Genomic DNA, 25,549 nt, shown 5'->3' on the forward strand with positions numbered 1-25,549 from the left:
CTTCTCCACAGAATCAAGCATTCAGGCAAACAAACAAACATCCACACCAAAGGAACCACAAAATCTGGGTGTAGTTTCTGTCGAGCATTACAGACCTGTTAGGATTCCCTTATGTTCCTGGAAAACCAAACTTATATGGCAGAACACATTTGATTATAGTAAAGGAAGATAAGTTGGGGCCTATGTCTTTGAACTAATTTTGTGCCCCATAAGAGCTGCTAAGGAATTGATGGAGACCCTTTCTTACTAAGCATAGGGAGCCAACTTTTCCTTCGCTGTTGGAATAATAGATATGTTCCCTTATTCTGATCATTAAGGTCTTGAGAAGGTTTATTATTTGATTATAAATCTAGAGTTGAAAAGGACTTCAAAGGCCATTCAATCCAACTCATGGACTTACCCCCAAATCATACAAATATTAAACATCAGAGATAGGATTTGGACTCAAATTATTTAACCCCAGAACCCAGGCCTTTCTAGTGGTTATGCTTCTTGTAAAGGTGATTGCAATAGAGTTGCATCTGTTGTTGATTGGAATAGAATCCACAATTAGGTTCTTCCAGCAATAACCTGGTTTCTGCTTTTGGGGCTGGAGTCTGACAATATGCAGGGGAGTAAGGTGGGAAACAGGAACACAACACAAGGCCTATCCTAGATGTCTTGCTGAGACTGATTGTGAAGCTGTAAATATCCATACCTATATCCAGGTATGTTGTTGGAATGTTCTTGACTGACGAAATTCATTTAGCAAAGGAGTATCCTAGGCTTATGGTAGTCTATTCAGTCCAGGAGTCAATGAAAACAGAGGTCAGGGAATATATTGCTGAGTGTATTCCACCCTTCTTAGATAAGCAAGTCTATTTTAATTTGGATAGTGAAGATGGTAAAGCAATTCAAGCCTCTTCTCCTTAGTGAATTATTGCTCATCCATCACTAAGTTTTAGGGTTTGGACACATCATAGGAAGCTTTAGAAGTAGCAGAGCTCTGAAAGATGGTCAAGACTGATTTCTTCATTTTATGCATGAGTTAAACTCACACACACTGCTTAATGATGGATTTTGTGGGAAAATTTTATTTTTGTGTGTTTATGGCTCATCTCCCAGAATAAATTATATTGGCCCTTGAGGGCAAAAGCTGTGCCTTATACTGCTCTTCCACCCTCAGGATTTTGCATTTAGAAGGGATTTTGTGAATGTTGGTTGGTTGATGAGTTAAGTATGATGATACTGAAGGACCTGGGAGAATATATGCTCTAGATTTCAGAATTTCACAATTCAACAAACACATTTTTTTAGTCTGCAAATGTTCTGTCATCTTGTTAGAATCCCTTATGCCTATGTACCATTCATTGACCAAACATTTCTTAGGTGTCTATTGTATACAGAGAATTGTAATGTATAAGTTCTAGGAGATATATAGAGTTTAGATAAGGCATGATCCCCCACCCTCATGGAATTTATATTATAGTTTAGTAGAAGAAAAAAATACCTAGATAATTAGCATGGCCAGTAATATCTGATAAATGCTTTAGGGAAGTGCAAAAAAAATGTTATTGGAAGACCAAAGAGAAGATTATTATTGACACCAGTGTTGTCAGGGAAAGGTTGAGATGGCATTTAAGTTGAGCTTTAAAGAATGACTAGGAATTCAGCAGGTGAAGAAAGGTAGGAAGGACTTACCAAGGGCAGGGTACTTAGATGCACGAAACCAGAAGAGCACAGGAATGTGCATATAATAAAGAGGTAGTAAGAGTATTCCTGGACCTATAGGGTGTGTAAAGGGGAGTTACATGAAAAAAAAGACTAGAAATGTGTGTGTGAGGGGAGGGATGTCTAATAGTGAATAGATTTGAATGCCTGGCAAAAGAGTTTGAACTTTTCCTACTAAATAGTAGGGAACCACTGAAGATTTTTGAGCAGAGAAATGCCATGAGCATATCTCTGAATTTGAAAAAAAAAATTTAAAGGTTGTTTTGGCAAAATGGAGTGAAGGATGGATTGTAGAATGGACAAAGTGGAGGCATGAAAACCTGTCAGAAAACAATTGCAATTGTTTTCATGGGTAGTACTCTGGGCTTGTTTCAGAATAGTAGGAATAAAGACTTGGGGATTGGTCCAAAAGAGATTGAACTCATCATTTATGTATCCTCAGGGTAAGAATGTAGTAAGACCTTGAAATGAACCTTCCACCCTAGAGATGGGAGGTAGTACCCTAAAATTAAAATCCTGAGCCTTTCAATGGTTTCAGTTTTTCCAGTTGTGTTCTTTTCTTTATGACCCTATTTGTTTTTTGTTTTTTGTTTTTCTTGGCAAAATATTAGAATGGTTTACTTTTTCCTTCTCCAGTTTATTATACAGATGAAGAAACTGAGGCACAGAGGATTAAGTTGATTGCCTGGGTCACATAGCTAGTGAGTGTCTGAGGCTTGATTTCAACTCAGGAAGATGAATTTTCCTGATTCCAGACTCTGTATCTTAATTGTTGTGCCATCTAGTGCCCCTTTCTTTGTATACTTCATCCTTAACAATTAGGATCCATAATTGACCTTACATCTTCAGTATATAACCTTTCTTCTAGTACTTTTGTTTTACTTCTCTCTTCCTTATCATCACATCTTATCAGGAAGCTGATATTGGGCTGAATATCATCCCTTCTGAGCTGAATTCCTTAATCTTAATCCTATGGCCAACAAAAAATTAAAGTTGAGGAAATCTGATCCCCACTTATCTTGCCTACTGAATCCAGTTTGGTACCAGATGACTCTTTCACTGTAATACTGCCTGAAATTGATTCTTTCAGCACTAGTGCAGATCACTTGTGCATTTTCATGGACAAACAAGTCTAATAGACTTGCCATCTATGAATATTGGCAAAGCAGTTAACAGAAACTGAAATCATTAGAGCTCTGGGTATTCACAAAGTATGGATGGCATTTGCAAAGATGCCAGAATTTAACAACACACTGACAATTTGTCAGTTTGCCCCTATTTGCATAAGACCTGTACTAGCCAAACCATGATGCTGGAGATGGACTAAAGAGGAAAAAATAATCTTCTAGTATTAGAGCTCATGGGGAACTAGCTTTTGGCAGCTGTAACTACTATTAATTAATAATTAACTAAGGAGTTAATTAATAAGAATCCCTAGTTTTAATAGTCTTAATTTAGTTGGCATAGATGAATCATGTACCTATAAAATGATACAAGCCATTTGGGAATTGATTAGACTCCCAGAGATGCTGCCCCTGCTCCCTCTAGCCCCATACATACCCTCCCTCAACAAAGTCCAGTTGGAACAGAATTCTGACACACACCAGTCACCAAAAGTCTGAAGTAACAGTCAATTAAGTCTTTTCCCCCAGAATGATAGAATTAGAATGGATTTTTTTTTGTTTGAAAATGTGAACACAGTGCTTTTGTAACTCTATAGCACATTAAGTGTTTTAAGTTTTCCATTAAAAAGAATTAAGCTTATTTATCATTAGATTCAGCTGGGATTTGGTGAACTGTTGCGATGTTATCCCTATGATAGATTTTTGGATAGCAATAACTATCATTCCTGGTATATTTAATGTATTTTGGTTGAAATAATTATGTTCCTGAAGTCCATGAAATCACTGAGAATGACACTTCCCTCTATGTGGCCCCTACATCACCTATCTCATCCTCTATATGGCATTGACTAGAACTAGAAATAAAAATATTTTCTCATGAGAACAAATTCTAGAGCCTAGAATCCTCTTAGAAGACATTTCTTACATCCTAGTTACCTGAAGGAAGGAAACATCCCTGACCAAAGGTTTTTAAATATTCCATGAAGAATAAAATAATATAATTATAATGACCAATCTTAGCTCTGGGGATGGGATAAAGAAAAGCATCTCTCTCCTTACATAAAATGGGAGGGGGACTATAGGTATTGAATGTTGTATAGATTTCCAAATAATAATTGCTACTCTGGTTGGTTTTGCTAAACCATTTACCTTTATTGCAAGGAAAGACTCATAGGAGTAGAAGGGCTATAGCAGAAAATGACTTTGATATAGGAAAAAAATATATAAAACTTTTTTTTTGATAGAGAATAGCACTATTTTTTCTTTTTCTTATTAAAGTTTTTTATTTCAAAACATAGATAGATAGATAGATAGATAATTTTCAACATTTACCCTTGCAAAACCAATCCAAATTTTTTCCTTCCCTTCCCACTATTGCCTCCCCTAGATGGCAAGTAATCCAATATATGTTAAACATGTGCAGTTCTTCCATACGAATTTCCACAATTATCAAAGAATAAAACTTTTAAAAAAGTAATGAAAAAGAACCAAAGGTCCAATGCCCCTTCCCATTGCTTTCATTAAATATTTGTTGGGCATGTCTGTTAACCTCTGGGCCCCAATTTCCTGATAGGTAGAATAAAGTTGGTAGAGTCAATGGCTTCCGAAATCCTTTCTTGTTCTACATCTATGATTCTGTGATTGTGATCAAAGTCTTATGCTGGATCCAGCTCCACTGTATTGATTGTTAAATTTTCAATGTGAGAATTTACACCTCAGAAATTTGCTAGTGCTACAAATAAGAACTAGATTTATTGTTTTATCAATTATCTAGACTTGAGAAAGATATGGGGAAAATGTTAATAATTGAAAATAAATTTTAGATGGATTGTGTGTACATTCCTCCCCCTACCTTCATTCTGAGTATTGAACATATAGCAAAAATTCCCTACTATTAGATATATAGTTATCTAATCTAATAGATAACTTTATATCTATATAACTACATAGATATAATATATTATATTAGATAATATATAATATAATATATAGATATAATATATATCTATATAAATATATAGATATAATAGATAACTATATATCCTGTATCAAGCCATTTTTTTTTCTTTTTTCTTTTCTTTCTTTCTTTCTTTTTATTTCTGCTGGTCCATTTTCCCTAACAGACCACATGGGCTTATTGCCAAAGATAGTCAAGTGTAGCATCATTTTCTTGCTCATTGCAACGTGAGTTTGTTATACTGTGGGTGAAATCACATTCTCTGAAATATAACGAATACAGATGGCAAAAGCCTGATATAGTATAGAAAGCAGATGTAAAGCCCAGTCTTTCTGACAGACATAAGTTTTTATTATAACAAAAACAGCTCCTAATCCTGTCATACTTTAAGGTTCACAAGTATTTTCTGCACAACAGTTCTGTGTTGTTATCCCTATTATACAGATGAGAAAACTGAGGTATATGGTGTCTACAACAGCTTGCCCAACATCACATAGTTAATAAGCATCAAAGCCAGGATCTGGCCTTGTTAATCTTTTCGCTTCAAAACCAGTATTCTTTCCATTGTACCAAGCTGCTTCTTTTATATAAAGCAATCTCACCTTATAATGAATACTCTTGGTGGCTAGCCTCCCCAGTTTGCTGCTACGAGGTCCTGGAGCTCAGCTTCAAGGCAATTTCAGCATGAAAAGGGTTAGCTGATTTATGTGCAATTGGTGTCTGACATGTACTATATTAGTTTTGAAAATAACCACAGGCTTGTGAGTAACAGTTTATGCTGGGTGAGTAGTATAGAATTCATTTATTTCACTGTGTCTCTACCTCCTGGGAGCAAGGCATGCTGGTAAAGTAAATTTGTGGGCTAATAAATGTTCAAGACTTATTTGCAAGGTTATACAAAAACTGTTTTATAAACATATTTATCAGGTTCATGCCAAAAATGGTGTCATAATATGAGAAATGGTGATTTTTTTAATAGATCATACCTACATACATATATGCATATAAACATTTATATATGTGTATATGCATACACACATACATGTATATATATTAATATATGTATATATACACATATGTATGCATGTTTATAGTTCAATACTTTAAGGCTTATTTTATCCAAGTCGATGCTTCTTTCACCACAAAGATTACAAAATCATCTATGCTTTAATAATCTCAATATGCTATCCTAAGGAGGGAGGAAACCATAATAATATCTCTTTGATGGACTATTGTTCTAGTGAACTTAGGACCTCTGAGCAAGAAGGAATCTTAGAGATTATCTCATAGAAATCTCTTATTTTACACAGGAGGAAACTGAGTTCCATAGGCAGGAAAGTGACTCTCCTAAGTAAATATAGCAGGATATGGTAGAAGCAGGATTAGAACACAGGTTTCTTGTTTTATAGCCCTGTGTTTTCTCATTCTATAGCACTGTATGTCAATCCTAAGCAAGCCTAACCTTTTGGCAACACATGCAACTTCACCCTGGATGTGCATCTGAAGCCTTTTACTTAGTCAGACAGGATTGTACTCTGTTAGTGCAGAGAATGTAGGATCAACTCCATGTCATGATAAGACATTGGAAGAAAACTTTAGTAAGATGTAGAAAAAATATTTAGGTCTTCATAATATATATATAAAACGTAACTTAATACATAACATGTCATAATATGTAACATGAAATCATAGCATGATATATAACAGCATATATAAAATATGATATAACATACTATAACATGATATTGAGGGTGTTCTAAGCCATAGAATAATAAAAATAAAACATTCATCCAGGAAGCTCATTTAGTCTCTGAGTAGATAGATGCTGAACTGTATTTATGTCAGACATATGGGGAGAATTTGCTTTCATTCTTTCCTAATTCTACAAGAAAAAAAAAAGTTTAGGTAATGGGGTCTCTGTGATGGGAAGCAAAATAGATGGATAGTGAGACAAATTCTATTGTTTTGTTCTCTAGAGATCACATAAAGATGCCCACACAACTTGATACAGGAGACTGAGTACTGGGTTTAGGGTCAGAGGATGCTAATGAGTTAGCAACTCACTAGCTATGTCACCTTAGGTAAGGTTTTTAACTTCCCTGAATTTTCACAAATATATAGCAATTAACTATTCTAGCAAAGTCTATTAGTTAACATGTTGTTTAGCAGAAGCCTTTTAGGGACCTGCTTTAATAAATAGTTAAAAGTTTAATAGAAATACCTTGGTTATTTCCACAAACAGAAATGCCTTGGAAAGTGTCTGAGATGGTTTGGAAAGAGTGATGGACTTTCTGATAAAAAGCACGATCCCATAGAAAGTAGCATGAGCACGATCTCATAGAAAATAGCATGAGCTCCTTGAAGTATAGAATCCTCTAATCCCAAAATAAAAGTGTGAACTGAATAATCCAGAGTTCATGTGGTTGAGGGGAAGAGAGGAGGGTTGGCACAAAAATACTCACAGATTTAGAACTAGCAGATCTTAGAGGTCATTGAGGCAAATCTCTGAGAAGTTCAGTGACTCTTCAGTGGCAAGGGACAGGACTTTGACTTCCAGTATGACATTTCTACTATTGTCATTCAGTCATTTTTAAGTTTTGTTTGATTCTTTGTGACCTCATTTGGCAACGCTAGAGTAAGTCATTTCCAGATGAGGAAATAGGCAATTAGGGTTAAGTGACTGCCCAAGATCACACAGGTAGTAAGTATCTGAGATTGTGTTTGAATTCAGGAAAATTCTTCCCAGATCCAGACCTGGGATTCAATCCACTGGACAACCAGCACACATTTTCTATCCCTTTAGTTGGAGGCGCTTAGATGTGTGTCTTTTATCTCTTCAGTTTGGTGCAATCAAGGCCATTGGAATTCCAAATTTATTCCTCCATGAGGACAACACTATAAAAATATTTTTTAAAAAAAGTACAGGCATTTTGAAAACCTCTAGAAAGTTTTATTATTATTATTTTCCTGACTACTGATCCTTTCCTGTGGCAAAGATAGAATGTGTCAAGATAAAGGTTTCTGTGAGAGATATGGAGTTATTTTCTCCATAATCATTCTGAATTCATGTTCAGAGTTTTGTTCACCAACCTGTTCCAAATCCTAGACTGTGAGATTCATGCAATTTTCATTTCATCCTGATTTTAAGATAAAGACTTGCTGGTTTCATCTCAAATATTTCTCAGTAAATTACTATTTGCCCTCTGACAACTACTCTACATGGCAGTAGTCAGACCAGCAATCTCTTACCTAGTCTTCAGAAAAATCATTCTGTTGTTTAAATACCAATTTTTTTTTATTTGCAAGACACCTCCCTTTTTCTTTGGAGAGCTTGTGTGTGTGTGTGTGTGTGTGTGTGTGTGTGTGTGTGTGTGTGTGCATCTGTATGTGTGTGTGTCTATGAAATAAGCCAGTAATGTAACACAACTGCTTAAAAAACAAACAAAAAGTAGCACCATATTTGACCAAGGATACCAAGTTAAGGTAATGATTTGGGAACCAATCGATCAAGTACTAAATTTTAAAAAGAAGTTTCTTGTGGGAGAAGAGGCCAGCTAGAATTATTTATTATGCCTTTAATCCAGCAGCTGGAACTGACTTATGTACCTATCAACTCCTCATCAGCTAAGTCGGAGAGTCCCATATGTCTGACTTGAGCTAAGTAAACAGTGTGGGAGACATATCATGGGCCTGTTTTCATAGTAGTCTTGGAAAATGGATAGCCTGGTTTGAAATGCAGCCTCTGTCTTACAGCTCAGGGAACATACTTTATGCAGATAAATCATTGGTTTCTTTTAAGGTCTGTTGTTCATTTTTCTCAAGCTATGTTACTGTTTCAGGTCAATTCAGTTCAATCCAACAAGCATTATTAAATGCCTATACTGATGAAATTATAAATATGACCCCAAAATGGGCCAGATATTGTGCTTAGTGATGGAAATAAAAAGAGGAAATAAACATCAGCCACTGCTCTGAAGAAATGTATATTCTTTACCTAATAAAATTTGAGAATGGACTGTCTACCAACAATGAAGGAGATCCTGAAAAGCTTTCCATAAGAGGTGTTGTTTGTCCTTCCTTTCAAAAAGGGCCATGACACGAAAATGAATTGAATTTAAGTAGGGAAGGCTGTGTAAGGTCACCAACCTCTGGGTCCATCCAGGTCCAGTGGTCAGATATAGATCAAAATTACATGGCCCTGGATGCAGTGGGAGACCTTGGCCTTTTTAAGCTCAGGTCTTCAATAGGTCTCTGGAAGTAGTCCTTGAACAGTACTTTCAGGGAAGCTAAGGTTTCTAAGAGACAAAGATAAAAAAGTAACTTTTAGGTATAAGGAATAGGCAGGCTGTATAAGGAAAGGCACAGTATTAGGAGATGGAATCCTAAATTCGGGGAAAGGGAATAAGCATTTATTAAGCGCTTGCTAGGTAGGTACCTAGCACTGAGCTAAGCACTTTACAAATATCTCATTTCATCCTCACTTAGAAGGTATCATATCCCCATTTTGTAGTTGATGAAACTTGAAATCAAGTGACTTACTTAAGGTCACACAGCTAGTGTCTGACTGAATTTAAATATCCAGGGATCAGTTTGGATAGAAATCAGAGTACAAAAAGAGGAATAATGTTCAGTAAGTCTGGAACCGTAATTTAGTTTTCATTGCCCAAGCTGAAAAATTTACATTTTATCCTAAAGACAATTAGGACCTACTGAAAATTGTTAAGCTGGAGAATAGCATGATTAGGTCTGTGCTCAAAGAAGATTATTTTGATGGTTTTGGTGGAGAATAGATTGAAGAAAGTAGAAAGTGGATACAAGGAGACCAACTAAACTAGTTACTAAAAACTGAAATTTTTTTTTCTACTAGATTTATCTTCAAAATTAACATCCCAGAATAATTGTTCTAAATCCAGAAGGATTACTCCTCCCTATGAATCACTTTAGAGAACACTAGCAGTTGTATTTATTCTACCTTTATTTTCTTAAAAAAGAAAATTAGTTGAGTGAGGAAAGTGTTGATGAGTTGCAGATCTGCCTCTCATACTGGCACAAGATTCTGATAATATGTGCAAAAACTTTTAGAGGATACATTTATTTGTGTGAACTTGCATCTGCTCCACTATGTTCACACACAGACACAGATACACAAATATACAGAACACAGACACAAACACACACATACACAAAACTTATTTGCTGAAGCATTCTTCCATTCTTCCTTTTCTTTTTCTTTCTTTCTTTCTGCCTATTCACTCAGAACTCTGTCCAAAATCCCAAAGTTTTACTCAAGCTCAGAGAATATAGCTACATCTCTCTATATTACAAATCCTGCGAGAACTATCTTGAATTTTCATTTTCTTGTCTCTAGATTGGGAAAAATAGATGATATATCTTATTTAGGACTCAAGTATTTTCTGAAATTGAACAAATTCAACTGAGTAGTTTCCAATATGGAATAGTAGAACTTGAATATATTAGTTATTGAAAGATTGCACTCTGAAGTAAATGGCTTTACAGAACACCTCTAAAATGTTCATGGAGATGGAGAAGAGAGAAGAATTCACCTACCTTTTTTATGTACAGTTGTGTTTGGTCTTGTGTATATAGTTAAAACTTCACTGACTTCAGCTAGTTTAAAGGATATATATTATATAACAATATATCTAATATAATAAAATAATTAAAATAATATTTTCAAGGATATACACAGTAGAAGTTGCTAACAAAATTCATTAAAGTGTCATCTAGCAGAAGTTTGGAAGGCTGCCTTAATATATAAATAGATATGTGGTTTCAAATCATCTTTTCAGTTATTTTTGACATAAATTAATATCTTGGAAGTATTTTAGGGGGCTTGGAAAGAATGTTTATTTGTATACTTGATAGGTTGCTAAGTAATAGTTAAAGTCAGTTTGATCCTTTTCTGGATGATCACATATTCCAAACAACTAGTTTTCAGTTTACGATTATATATTTAGACCTGGTTAGGTGGCAGTGTAGACTGATGGAGGGACAACCTGTATGGAAGGGTTAGGATTAAGTCAGAGTTGGCATTGGAGTCAGAATCGGAAGTGCATTTAGAGCTAGCGTTAGAGTAAGCGAGCATGGATTGATTGAAAAAGAAATTTAAAAAAACCCTCTATTAAGAGTTTTGGTTCATTTGGGTTTGTCAATGAATTCTTGTCTCACTGTGCAAATAGTCTGTCAATTTCAGTATGACAAAGTAGAAAAAGAATTTGTGGATTGACAAGATGACCATCACTGCCTCCTTCCACCTTAAAATCCCATTTAATCCCATTAAATCCACCATTTAAAATCCCATTAAAATCCTTTGCTCAAGATGTTGCCTATTGCTAGAATGCCACTCTCTTCCACCTCCGGATCTTTCCAATTAGCTTAACCCAACATAATTTTTTTCCCTTCTCTGAATGTGGATTGTATTTATTTATAGCTTGTGCTACATAGTGAAGTGCTTTGCTGCAGCTCTCTATGACTTTCAGGATCAAATATAAAAGCCTTTGTTTGGCTTTTAAAGCCTTTCTTAACCTGATCCTATCCTACCTTCCAACCTTCCTATACCTTAATCCATTTCATCTAGCCTATGTGTCAATGGCACTGTCCTCCTTGCTGTTTCTCACTCAAGATATTCTCTCCCAACTCCCAGAATTTTGGCTGGCTGTCCCATCTGCCCTCCTTGGCGCCACCTTCTGGCTTCCCTCAAATTTTAGCCATTGTCTCACTTTCTGAGAAAAGCCTTGCACAACACTTTTTAATGCTAGTGCTTCCCCTCTGTTGTTTATCTCCAGTTTATCCTGTAAGTATCTTGTTTGTATATAGTTGTTTGCATAGTGTGTCCCTCTTTTGGCCGGGAAATCCTTGGGAGCGGGGACTGATTTTTGCTTGATCCCTGGTATTTAGAATAGTGTCAGACATGTAGAAAGTCTTTAATAAATGCTTGTGCACTTGACTTGACGGTGTGCCATCTTTCATTGTTCTCTGATACTCGTGTGTGTGTGTGTGTGTGTGTGTGTGTGTGTGTGTGTGTTTGGATGGCACCCTAACCAGGTTTCAAACTCCTTGAGTGAGAATCATGCCTTCTAATTCCTTTTTATTTCCTAGAGCAACACATGCAGGGCTAGAAATGAAGGAGCTGCTGTTTGGAACCATATCTTAATTAACTTTGTTTTCATCCTATTGCAACAGGGTCCTCCCGGCCGCCCAGGCCTTCCTGGAGCCGATGGTCTGCCAGGACCTCCGGGGACCATGCTTATGCTGCCTGTGAGTATCCTTCTTCCACTGTGTGTATTTATGAAACATCTAAGGCTGGTTCACTCAGTGACAAGAACACATTACAAATAATGGCAAGTCATTGAGTCTATCTATCTCTTCAGTGGGCTTTATGATGCTCTTTTGGTCCTAACCCTGTCCTTCTTTACCATAAATATTTTCTGCCTATTATGAAAGAGGCCAGGTAAGACCACATGGATGGCTTAAGGCAACCTGTCCTCATTACTGGAGAAGAACTCACTGGTGAGATAGTTAAAGTAAGTTAAGCATCCCCTAAGGCAGGTGGGGGATGTTCAGCCATGGATTGTATAAAGCCTAGGAAATTATTTGATCTGGTCCTGCCAAGGCAGTTAGTGAGGAGCTGAAAGCTGGGTACAACTTCACACTCCTTGAGTTCCTCCTAAGTTGATCATTTTGTATGGTCTGTGAAAGAGATATCCAAATGGCCCTTGGAAGAAAAAAGGTTCCTCATTCCTGACCTAAGGGCTACCTTTGAAAACTGCATGAATATGGAGACATTATACTTCTTTATACTCTTATACTTTATCAAGGGAAGGAAAAAGAAGGAAGGAATTTACACTATAGTCTCTGTAGGCTGCTTTTGCAGGGAGTGGAAAAGTCCATGTGACATGAATAGAGAGACATTTCAGTCCCCAAAGTTAGATAGGAAACAAAGTAGCCAACCTGCTTTAGGTTTAGACAGAGTATCTAAACCTCCTGAGTCCATTCATCTATAGTTACTCTGCTAAGGTACAGAAACATGCTCTACTTTTCCCATCCATTATTCTGGTTCTTTGCCAAACAGGACACAATGTTTGATTTCCTGAGTTTTTCACGGGAGATTCATGACTCTATGTCAGCTTTTTCAACATTTCTCTCTCTGGATCATTTTCCTGTTTATATAGAAAGGTATATTAAGATACTAAGAAAGAATGAATTCAGGTGGAGTAAGAGAAGAAATGTCCATCTGGTCATTATAGGTCCCTATTCTGAAAACCTATTTTCTTGTTCCCAACATATTAATATTTATACCACAATAATAAATTTAACAACATCTGTTGTACAGATAACTTTTATAACTTTTTGAGGCCATTTGTATTATTATTATTATTATCTTTCCTGGATGGGAAATACAAAGGCCACTCATGGGCCAGATTTCAGTGCAAGTACTGAAATTAAATCTAATTTTTTTTTTCTAATCCTACTTTGCTCCTCTTTAATTATTCTGGTGACTCCCCATTCCCAAGGGTTTACCATATTAGTGCCAGAGAATGCAGACACCCTGTATAGGTATACTAATGCATTGTTGGTGGAGCTGTGAATCAGTATGACCATTTTGAAAATCCATTCAGAATTATGCAAATAATTGCATAATTATTGATTGAAATGTTCATACCTTTTGACCCAGTGATACACCACTAGGCTTATACCCTAAGAAAGACCTTACACATACCCAAAAAATTACAGCACTTTTAAAAGAAACAAAACATAGATAATTATTAATTGGGGAATGGGTAAGCAACTTGTGGGACAAGTACGTAATAGAATTTTACTGTGGTGGGAGCAATGACAATTATGATTAACAGCAGACCAGAGAAAAGTGAAAAGATTTATATTATTTGATGTAGAGTAAAGTAAGCAGAGACAAACAAAATGACTATAACAATATAAACAGAAACAATAACAAAAAATAAAAAGTCAATGTTATAAAATTCCAAAGAAAAAGCATGTCCCAATGAAGAACATGAAAGGTATTTCTCACCCCATTTCTTTTCCTAGGAGGGGGATCCATATATGCCATACACTAAATATGCTTTCAGACTTTATTTGACATATTGTTCAGTTATGGCATTTTTTTCTTCCTTTTTCTTTTTTTTATTCCCTTAAAATATTCTTTATTATATGGGAGTAACAGGGAGAGACTGGAAAAAAACTCTGGAATTGTAAAAATAAAACAAAAGATACCCCAAAATGTATTTTTTAAAAAGTGCATTTCAAAGCCAGCCAAAGGCTTTGGAGGCAGGCAGGGAGACCTGAATGTGTCCTATGCTTAAAAGGCCTGCTTCTTTTATAGGAATGTTTTAAATTCTCATCTTTAAACAAACAAACAAAAAAAAAAACCCAACTTATTTACATATCATAGTGGTCAGAAGCAGAAGTGGGGACAAAGTTTGTTAATAAAATAGAATGACTGCTTATAATGTAAAAGGTCCTAGCATAGGGTTGGAAGAGAAGAACTTTCTCCTCTCCATTGAGGACCATCCAATCTTAGCATAATTGGGATAACAGTGAGATAATGAAAAAGCTGACAGAGGGTTTTGATTTTCCTTGAAAAAACATTCAAGATAATAAGCAGAATATCCTTCTCAATGGAACATCAAAATAATGGAAGGTAAAAGCGCAATAAGAGTTTGAGCTTCTGGCAGAGTTTATTCAAATGGATTCTGGGTGTTAATACATATTTGGGTACAAGGGCCCTGGAGTAGAAATCTGGATCAAGATACTCTTGGATTCTCTCAACTAGTTTGAAAGAACTGTGGCTCCTTTTGACCAACTTGATCATTTCCTATAGGCCTTGAAGATTGCCAATGTTAGGATGGGATAAGATGTACTTCCCACATGTTGGGATAAAATGTGCTGAGGCACTTTCTGATTCTTAGGTTCTCCCTTACACTCAACTTCACTCCAATCATTTCCTTGGTTTTTGTTCCACAGTTCCGATTTGGAGGGGGAGGTGATGCAGGGTCAAAAGGACCAATGGTCTCAGCACAGGAGTCACAAGCCCAAGCCATTCTACAGCAGGCCAGGGTATGTATGATTTCGTGGTATGTTGATATTAAGGACTGTGGCATCCAGTTGGGTTGGGTTGCATAGAAGTAAGAAGTAAGAAATAATTTTTGTCATGATTGTAATTCTGAAGATGGTTCTTATTTTTTATGTAGAGAAAATTAAAGAAAGGGTGGGGGTGGTTGTAACTAATTAACATCTGCCCAGGTTCTATTAATTGCACAGCATTGGACAAAAGTACCTTTGAATGATTTATGATTTATATAATGGAGTTTAAGGAAATAGCCATAGGAGAATTCTATTGCTATCATAGATTTAGAATTAGAAGGAATCACAGAGTCCATCTAGTCTAATCTTTTAATTTTATAGGTGAAGTCAATAGGTAGTAAGTAGAAGAGTCAGAATTTGAACTCAGCTCCTCCAAGCACTTGGGGCCACAGTAAATAGAGAATTGGGCCTGGAAATAGGAAGACCTGAATTCAGATCCAACTTTACAAACTTATTAGCTATGGGACTCTTGGCAAGTAATTCAACTTCTGCCCACCTCAGTTTCCTTGGCTATAAAATGGGGTCATTGTTGAGAGAATAGAAGGAGATAATATTTATAAAGCACTTAACACAGTGTTTGGGATATAATAGGCATTTAATAATTATTTCTGTCCTTTCATTTCTCTTCCTCTCCCTCTGGCTCCATTTCAAATCTTTTTTTTTTCTACTGTATCATAGCAACCCTAGTTCTTTTAGCCTTAAAAATTTGAACTCTATTAAAATATTAATCACTTTTCTTAATTCTTGTCTAACCTTTAATCACTGAATAAGCATTGCCTAGATAAACTGAGACCTGGGAAATACTTTAATTTAGAAAGGCCTAGGTTAGTCTCTTCATCCCAGATTACTACCAGTCATCTGGACTTTTGTCTTGCCATGAGACTCTGATGACTCTGAAGGAGAAAGAGAGAGAGAGAGAGAGAGAGAGAGAGAGAGAGAGACTGATGATTTTGTACAGCTCTGCCTTACTGAAATTCAATTCACTCAAGAGTCAAGACATTACCATCACAGTGTCACTGGTCCTCTTCAAGGAATGAAGAATATACAATAAAAATACACTGGGGAGATAACTTGTTAAAGTGCCATCAGTCATCTATATCTCATTGTGGATGAGGATCACAGTTATTCTTGAGAGCTGGCCTTTCAAGGGATTTAATATAAGGACACTAACTGTCTGAGGGGACAGAAAGACATTCACTGAGAGGTGAAAGTATCTGAGTAGCAAGCAGAAGGAAGAATAAGTTAGAGGAGATAGGGGTAAAGATCCATTCTGCCAACTGGACCATAACTCTGTTTTCATAGTTTTGTCTCATCTGAACACTGGAAAGAGAATGGAAAGAAAGACAGAAGGAGATAGCTGTCTGGGAATTAAAAACTACCATCCACCATGGTAGACTAAATTCATGAGAAGTGGAGTCCAGAAAGGAGATTTTTTTTCTCTTATTACTGTTGTTTTCCATTGCTTCACTCAATTAGCTAATTGCATTTTTAATTGATGTATCTCCAGATTGCTGATTGCTCATGATAAGAGCAAATGCTGCCCGGGTGGGTGATCCTTCAGAGCTGCTCCCTTAATGGGACGTCATAAAGAAGGCTCTAAATAATCCAGTGTTTGTGCAATATTTATGGTGCTCTGAGTGCAGCCCTGAGTAGATGTTAATTATTGGAGCGCATGGATAATTACAGGACATTTTAAGTATCAAGTGGTTGCTATGGAACAAATTGTCCAAGTGATGTAATATACTATGTGGCAGCATCCATTACCTAGGAAAGGATTTATGGATTGGGTGGTGCCTATATTGATTTTTAATCTGTGTATTTTTTTAAAAGTTTAAATAGAATTAGTGATGTGCTTATGGAGATGTTTTAAAAAAAAGCAAAAATCTTCCTAAATGAAAATGGCATCCTGGGGAGAAGAGAGGGTCTGTGCCCCAGGGTAAGGCAGGTTGCGTATATCTTCTGGAAATTGCCTGCAAAGTCCTCCTTAGACCCAGTTAGGAAGCTCAAATTCAGGTGGGAAATAGGAAGAAGTGATTGGTGGCAGACTTTGAGGAATGGTGATAAAGGTAAATTTTCTGCAAATGCAATAGATTTATAAAGTCATAGAATTGGTATTATATAGAATCATAAAGATATAGTCCAATCTCTTTATTGTAGAATGAGGAAGGTGAAGATTAGAAAGTTACTGAGGGTAATATAGGCAAGAAAGTAGCAGAACTGGGATTAAAACCATATTATTTATTCTAAATTTAATGGTCTTTCCACTACACCACATAATGCAATCTGTTCTTACACACTGGTAATGACTAAACATGATGTAGTTTTAGAAACATAAGAACAATCTAATCTCTCTCCTCTCTCTCTCTCTCTCTCTCTCTCTCTCTCTCTCTCTCTCTCTTTCTCCCCATTTCTGTCTAATTTGTCTATCTGTCTTTCTCTTTCTTATTCTTTGTCTAAGTTTTAGAGTTCTTTTAATCAAGACAAAAAGTTTTGTGTTCCCTCCCCAAGACAATAAGCTTCAAATGAAAATTTCTGGTTTGACTTTCTAGTTAATTTTTAAGTGAGAGAGGTCAGAGCCCTTCTGGAGAAAAGGTTTTTGAAAAGGGAATTATGGAAAGTAATGGTAGGATCCTAAGTACTATTTGAAACACAAAACTGATAATAAATATTTCTAAAATATCTTCTGTATGCAGAATAAGAAAGAAGTTCCAAAATTTAACTAAGATATGGCCCCTACTTTCATGAAACTGACAATCCAATACAGATAATTAAAACATAAATCAGTAAGGTGATAGAGATAGTGCAGGTTCCATGAGGTCCCAGAATGAAGATTATTCATTAATAACTAGGGGGAATCAAGGAAAGCTTTGTGAAGTTGATGATGGATTTCGAATTTGAAGAGTAAAATTTAATAGGTAGAGCGCAAGAAAAGGAAGGCATTCCAGGTATAGGAGATACCTTAAAGAGGAGAGAATAAGATATGTTGAGAAGGCTGAGACAGGAAGAAGTCTAATTCAGCTGTGTTCTATACCCAGTATTTCCTAGAAGCTGGTACTGCCAGTACCTTAAGATAAGCAATAGATCTGAAAGTTTCCTGTGAGTGCTTCCAGACCTCCTCTTTAAAAGAAAATGATCACTGAAAAGGGATTGAAGGAACTTGCTATGTTTCTCAGCAATTTCCTCTCTAGATACTTTTCCATGCCTAGTTAAATGTACTCACTAACAACATTTGAGAATTTTTTCTTCTTTTTCTTGCAGTTGGCACTAAGGGGACCAGCAGGCCCAATGGGTCTTACTGGGAGGCCAGGTCCTGTGGTAAGTTGATAGTAAGGCTGACATATGAGTATTACAATTGAGATTCAGTAGCTAATTTATTTGATAGGTCCCTTTCATGAGATTCAAGCTCAACTATGCTAATAGCAACATAGTAAAATCATTTATAAACCAGGCATTACATTTAATTCTACACTTTATGAATGAGATTAGCAACATTTCAAAGGTTCCACTGTCAATCACTCAATTAACTGTTTTCCAAATAGAATCAGAGGCTGACTATTCTTTTAGTAGGGGGAAATTTTGAAGGATGGTAGCTAATTACATATTGCTCTATGTTTCCAAAAAGTCACTGTGATATGGTTCAGTTGAATCATAATGGCAGTGGCTCACCTTAAAACATAAAAGTGAGATAGAAAGAAGAAATACTTATTCCTAAACCTCTAATTGCAAGAATATTTGGGTGAAAGTTGGGGACAGAATAAGGGGATAATATGGGATAGATTCTCATTCCTGCCCCTTTTTAAGAATGGCAAATTTTCGTTGGAGAGTTCATACCTTAAGCCTAACTAGTTAATTAATAAAGAATGGGTCACTGAGTAGAAGAAAATGAGCTGCTAGAATCATAGAATCTTATTATTCGAAGGAACCTCAGAGGCCATTTTGTTCAACCCGACCAGAAGTATCAATTCCTTCATCTGAATTTCCTCAGATAGAATTAGGAATGAAAGAGACATAGAAAGCTATTTCATGATTTATGATTTAGTATAAAGAACTGCATTTTTTCTATACCTTGTGGGCAATCCTGTCCCCCTAAATTCTATCAGTAACATTATCCAGAAGGATTTCTCTACCCTCCTGACCCAGTACTCCCACTGCATAAAATGTAATAAAATGGACCTAGTGCCTATGTAACAGATCTTCACTGTTTCTTTCACCACCCCTCCCCTTATCAAAGCATTTCTTTATATTGTTTCCCTTTCTCTGCCACTGGAGTATAACTGAAATATGTTTCCTTAGGGTCCTCCTGGGAGTGGTGGTTTAAAAGGAGAGACAGGAGATATGGGACCTCAGGTATGTATGAAAATAACACATTTTTGCAAGGGGCTGCCTCTAGAATATTGAACGCTACTACTGTTAATATGGTAACATGACCCATTAGCTGCTTCCCTTGGGAAATTAGATAACATTGTGACTGCCTTATCCAAAGCTGGAAGTTTATCAAAAATAACTTTGACATCTGGAGATTGAACAAGCAGTTTTAAACATGTTTACATGTTTTATACATTCTGTTTCTCATCCTTCCATTCCCCAGCCCTCTGTAAAGCAGATCCCTTGACTAAATCCCAGTTCTGTCTATTTGTTTAGAGACTGGGAGATTAAACAGAGAAACATCTCCCTGTGTGATAGCTTGTGGTGATGAGAATCCTCTCTTATCTCTGGAGATATTGTAATTTTGATAAATTTTCTTGTTTTCTCTTTTCTTCTCTTTGTGACAGGGTCCTCGTGGTGTTCAAGGCCCACCTGGACCAGCAGGAAAGCCTGGGAGAAGGGTAAGTGTTTTCATTGTCACTTGGGTACCACAACATCATGGTTCAGATATCTGATACAAATTATAGGAGCAATGACTCACTCTAATGGAGAATCACTTATTCCTTAGGAAATGAAACCTAACTTGAATGAAAGCCAATGCTGTCACATATGGTGAGGGCCACCCATGGAAGAACTTCAAAAAAAAAGTCCTTTTTTCTGTTTATCTTATTCCAGATGAGGTATTTTTTGCAATTACCACTAATGTGTATAAATGACTTTTCCTACTATTTTTTTTTTTGAAAATACCACCAGAGAGGTGGCAAACCCAGCCCATTTCTATCACATGGGCCTCTGTCTTTGGTAATGTAATGGTCAGACCTTTAGAAAGCTCCATATTCTTAGGACCAACCTCTGTTCCCACTACTAATCCCAGTTTGAGAGAACAGTAAAATACTGGGTCTTAGTCCCCTAGATGCTTCTTTTATGGAGGTTGAGAATTTGAGGTTTAAATTTAATTGCAGAGGATTACTCTGATTCATTTTTCTTTTAACACAAAGTTAGAACTGCTGAATGGGCCATGCATATTCCAATTAAAAAAGTAATTCTATCTACACTTGCTAAGCCCTTATTTATCCAGAATATTCAAGGTATATTCTGATTAATTGGAATTTCTTATTAATGGAAGAGTAATCAGAAAATCTATTTAATTCAAATTTTACTTTAAAATCTCTCAAATGGATCAGTATGATTTCATACCTCAATAAGGAAGAAAATAATAATAATAAAAATAGTTACAAATAACATTTTAAATGCTTTAAGATTTTGCAAGACATTTTTACATACAATGGCTCATTTATTTCTTACAACATGAAGAAAATCCTGAATATGATTCAATCTTCTTTTAATAACTGAAGATCTATAAGGGCTTAGGGGTGAATTTATATAATGGTACAATAGTTATAAAATATGTACAAGGTTGGAGTCTAACCAATCTATTATTTTATAACATTGGGCCTTCTGTGGGAATTTCTTTTGTCTTTTAATTAAATCTTGAATAGATGTTTTTCCTAATTATTTGCTAGTTTCTCCTAAAAGTGAAGAAGAAAAACATGATTACCTCATGTTTTATGGTGTGCAAATATTTCTCTCCAATTTTACTAAAGTAAAATTGTAGTCTTCCTACTACAGGGTCAAAGGAAGAAGAGGGAGGGAAAATACATTGGTGATGTGATCATGTCCTGTGGTGGTTTAGGATTAAGATTTTTTTTTAAATTAATGACATGACAATAGTACACGGATTCTTTTAAATTTTTTTCTATTAAATTTGTTTATTTTTAATATATATTACTTTACGAATCATGTTGGGAAAGAAAAATCAGATCATGGGAAGAAAAAAACAGAAAAAAAAAGAGGTGAACATAGAGTGTGTTGATTTACATTCAGTCTCCTTAGTTCTTTTTCTGATTGCAGATGCCATTTTCTCTCCAAAATCTATTGAGATTACTTTAGATCACTGAACTACTGAGAAGAACCAAGTATTTCATAGTTGATCATCGCACATTCTTGCTGTTATTGTGTACAATGTATTCTGGTTCTGCTTGTTTCGCTCAGCATCAATTCATGTAAATCTTTCTGGGCCTTTCTAAAATCATCTTGTTTATCATTTTTTACAGAACAATAATATTCCATTATCTTCATATACCACAACTTATTCAGCCATTTCCCAATTGATGAGCATCTACTCATTTTCCAATTCTTTGCTATCACAAAAAGACGTGCTACATTTTTGCATATATAGGGTCTTTTCTCTGCTTTAAGATTTCCTTGGGATACAGACCCAGTAGGAACACTGCTGGGTCAAAGGATATGCACAGTTTAAGAGCCCTTTGGGTCTAGTTCCAGACTGCTTTTCAGAATGGTTGGATCATTTCATAACTCCACCAACAATGCATTAATGTCCCAGTTTTCCTACATCCCCTCCAACATTTATCACTATCTTAGCCAAACTGAGAGGTGATACACAGATTCTAAGAGAATGTAGTGTTCTCTTTAAGGATGCTTACAGGGCCTCTCTGCCAATGAAACTTGGAAAATGGCATATCATTATAATTTACAAAGGCATCTAAAAATTTTTCAGTAGCAGCACCATGCTGTGAAATTGAGTGATCATTAATTGCCCTTGATTCCTACAAGTGCTTAGAAAGGGGAGTGCCCAGTATTTTACCTGATTCAGTTCTGTGTTTGCTAAGAAGCAAATGTGGACTTAGAATTTTGACTGTCACCTTTTGAAAATGATAAGCTTTTCATCTTCAAGTATCCCTGTAAGCCTCTAATAGGGTCAAGTACCAAAAAACAAAAAAAAAAAAAACAAAAAAAACAAAAACCCAAAACTTAATTCTTTCCTTTATTGGTTGTTCTATCCTCTCATTGTTTTGTTTCTGGGGGATGAGGAACAGGGCACCTAAGAAAGGATCTGAGGAATAAAACCTTAGTAATTCAAATCTTTCATTGGCTAGATCTCAGGTCTTTGCAGTTTCTGTTTATTTTTTTTAAAAATGCATAGGTTAACATAACTTTTCTTCTTGGTAAATTTGGTAAAATGAATACTTTGAAAGTCAGTATGATTCTCTTATCATTTTCTCTATTAAGTTGGCTTTCTATACTACACATTTTAATCACATCTACTATTTGGGCTGATCTTTTCCAGCACAGGCTGGTTTGATCAGTGACCAAATTGAAAAGTCAGAATGACAGCATTTCTTAGTCAATGGCTGAACAATGAATTGGTTCACTCTTTGACTGCTATATTTAATACACATACATTTATGAAGTCAATAAAATAACATACCTTATGTGATTTCTCTATTTTTGTCATATAAATGCCATAAAATGTAATAACCAAATTAGATGATATATGTGAAGAGTTCTTTATATATTATGATGATGATGATCACTAGCCAATTGGTATCCATTGGAAATCCAAGCCATGTTATTTTTTTTCTGAGGCAATTGGGATTAAGTGACTTGCCTAGGGTCACACAGCTAGGAAGTGTCAAGTGTCTGAAATCAGATTTGAACTCAGGTCCTCCTGACCTCAGGGCTGGTGCTCTATCCACTGTGTCACCTAGGTGCCCCTCTAAACCATGTTTTTGGACCTGGAAAGTTATGATAGTGAGAAATAATTGATTTGAAAGTTGTCATGTAATAAGTAAACAGTCCACTGAGCTGGAAGTCAAGAGAAATAAGTTCTAATCCTGGCCCTGGCATCTAACAAGCGATATAGATCTTGAATATGCAACTTTACTTTTCTGGGTTTCGCATTCCTCATCTACAAAATGAAAGTTCAACTAAAAAATTTTCTGTTCTGTGACTTGAAACTCCCCTAACCTCCATGACATGGAAACAATATTGCTGAGGGAGAGTTAATGACAATTTTTCCACAACAGAAAAGTAATGATCCCTCACATGTGTATTGTATTATTTTTTTAAATTGCTTTTGTATCTACTAGGCCATTTGTTGTTAGCTTCCTTTAATACATGAGGAAATTGACTCCCAGAAAAACTGAATCATCTACATTCATGTGTATTTGTGGCTGAGGTTAGAACTTCTATTTCATAATTCCTAGCTCTATGCTCTCTTCAAGGGAACACACTGTCAATCTACAAGTCCTATGTGAGTGTGTTGACTTTAATTCCACAGAAATTAATTGCAAATGCCTATTAAGTGTCTTAGAGAGCTCTTTTCTCTTTTGTGTTTGACTTATTGACTTCTATTCTAGGGAAGAGCTGGAAGTGATGGTGCTAGGGGAATGCCTGGACAAACTGGACCCAAGGTAGGTATCTCTTCTTAATAATTTCTGCTTCATATTTGATCTCATGGGAGCATCTTACATAGTACCTTGATACAGAAAGAAAGGAGAGTTTTATCTGTCCATATCATTCCATTGGATATAGAAGGAAAAGGCACATGATCTGTTGGGCATGTATTCCATTATAAAAAGGAACAGTTGGCATTATTATTCAAAAGGACAAATCTGCTTTCTCTCCATGTGGGTGCTGAGCATGAGGGGGTTGCACATCAGCTAAAAAAAACACACATACACAAGAATGTACAGATCAAAATTTCTTCAAAACAACCATTAGAAAAGCTACAGCCTAGTATTGTCTCAACTTTATTCAAAGATTACTTTTAAAACTTTTTATTTTTAAAATTACTTTCTAAAGATTACTTAAAATTGGGAAATCCCAAGATAGTGCCCAGAGGATGTAATATAATATGCCAGGAGAAATCAATTTAATCTTTTCAGATTTTATTCCATATGATCTCCTATATGTTGCAAAGGAAAAATATTTACACAAATAAACACATAAATGTATATGCATCTATATACATATTATGCATCTATAAGTATGAATGTAAATACTTATATATAAGTTTACAGTGCATATATGCCTATATATTTCTATAAATACCTATATGTACATACATTTATACACATGTATGTGTAAGCAATACATATATGTTCATACTAAGTACATACATACACATATATCTTGTATACAGCCAATTATTCAAATGTTTCATCCATTAGAATGTGAACTCCTTGAGGATAGGGAAAGTGTTTGTGTCTTTCTAAATATCCTCTGCATTAGCACAGTATCTGGCATATAGCAAGCTCATAATAAATGATCATTGACTGATTTAATTTTTTTAGAACTCAGTCTTTTTTCTGTTAAGAGAGGGAGCTAGACTATATTGTTTTTTAGTCCCTTTAACTTCTAAAACCTCTTTATAAGTATCTATCATACTTAAAGGAGGTGTAGGTATAGATGGAGAGAATGTGCACATAAGATAGATGGAGACAGACAGAGAGAGACACAGACAGACAGAAAAATTGAGAGACAGAGACCGACAGATACAGAGACATACAAAGAGAGACAGAAAGAGAAAGAAATAAAAACAGAAAGAGAGAGAGAGAGACAGCGACAGAGACAGAGAGAGACAGAGACAGAGACACAAAGGAAGGAGAGGGAGAGGGAGAAGGACACAGTGAGAGGGAGAAGGAGAGAGACAAAGAGAAGAGACAGAAAGACAGACAGAGACACAGAGAAAGAGATACAGAGAAAGAGAAAGAGAGACATTCAGACAGAAAAAGCGAGAGATCTAATTATATTAGACATTGATTAATTTTATTCTAGAACTTCAAGAGAAGACACAAGAGTATCATTCTCATGCCTTCAGTTAATAGTCATAAGGCTTTTGTTTCTTCTTTTCCCCATGCCTCTGAAATGATCTTGATGTTAGCCATGTCTTCCTCTACCTAGTGCAAAAGATGTTGCTGGTAAAAGGTAGTTTTATGGTATCTCTTCCACTCAGTCTGATTTAGAGGGAACCTTTGTTTTCTCATAAGAATTGTGAATGAATTTTTAGAGCTCACTTGAATGCTATTGAGGGTATCTTCTTTGCTTGAATAGGGAAGGAGTTTTCTTGGGTTAGCTGGCAGGCAGAAATCCTTTAACTCTCACTTGTGATTTTCCTTCCCTAGCCAGTTAATCTGATATGAAACAACCTCTAGGAAACAATAAAATTGTGTTTATAAAAAATTAATCCAGAGGTGTTTGTACAGAGGCTTGCTAACAGGTTCTGATTTGTACAAAGAACATATCCTCTGAAGTAGTCTAATTATTTGAATTCTCACTGTATGTTTCTATTGTGCTCTAATTGATTGTTGTATTTTATTTCATTGTAAATTATATTAGTATGAATTCAAATACAGGTGATTATATCAGAGGAATTAATTGTTCCCACTAATAGGGACTTAACTTTATT

The 25,549-nt window shown here is 35.7% G+C and overlaps 1 protein-coding gene across 2 annotated transcripts in view; it reads left to right on the forward strand.

The window, feature by feature from the left end:
- The window catches only part of COL5A1 (collagen type V alpha 1 chain), a 295,993-nt gene that overhangs the window by 157,479 nt on the left and 112,965 nt on the right, over positions 1 to 25,549 (forward strand). For both annotated transcript variants that reach the window (XM_012553992.3, XM_012553994.3), the window contains exons 12-17: positions 11,995 to 12,069; positions 14,794 to 14,886; positions 18,172 to 18,228; positions 19,207 to 19,260; positions 19,686 to 19,739; positions 23,499 to 23,552. In XM_012553992.3, coding sequence (XP_012409446.1) covers positions 11,995 to 12,069; positions 14,794 to 14,886; positions 18,172 to 18,228; positions 19,207 to 19,260; positions 19,686 to 19,739; positions 23,499 to 23,552 — 387 coding nt within the window. The remainder of the gene's footprint in view (positions 1 to 11,994; positions 12,070 to 14,793; positions 14,887 to 18,171; positions 18,229 to 19,206; positions 19,261 to 19,685; positions 19,740 to 23,498; positions 23,553 to 25,549) is intronic.

This window comes from Sarcophilus harrisii, chromosome 2, assembly GCF_902635505.1.
Source record: "Sarcophilus harrisii chromosome 2, mSarHar1.11, whole genome shotgun sequence".
NCBI classification, from domain to species: Eukaryota; Metazoa; Chordata; class Mammalia; order Dasyuromorphia; family Dasyuridae; genus Sarcophilus; species Sarcophilus harrisii.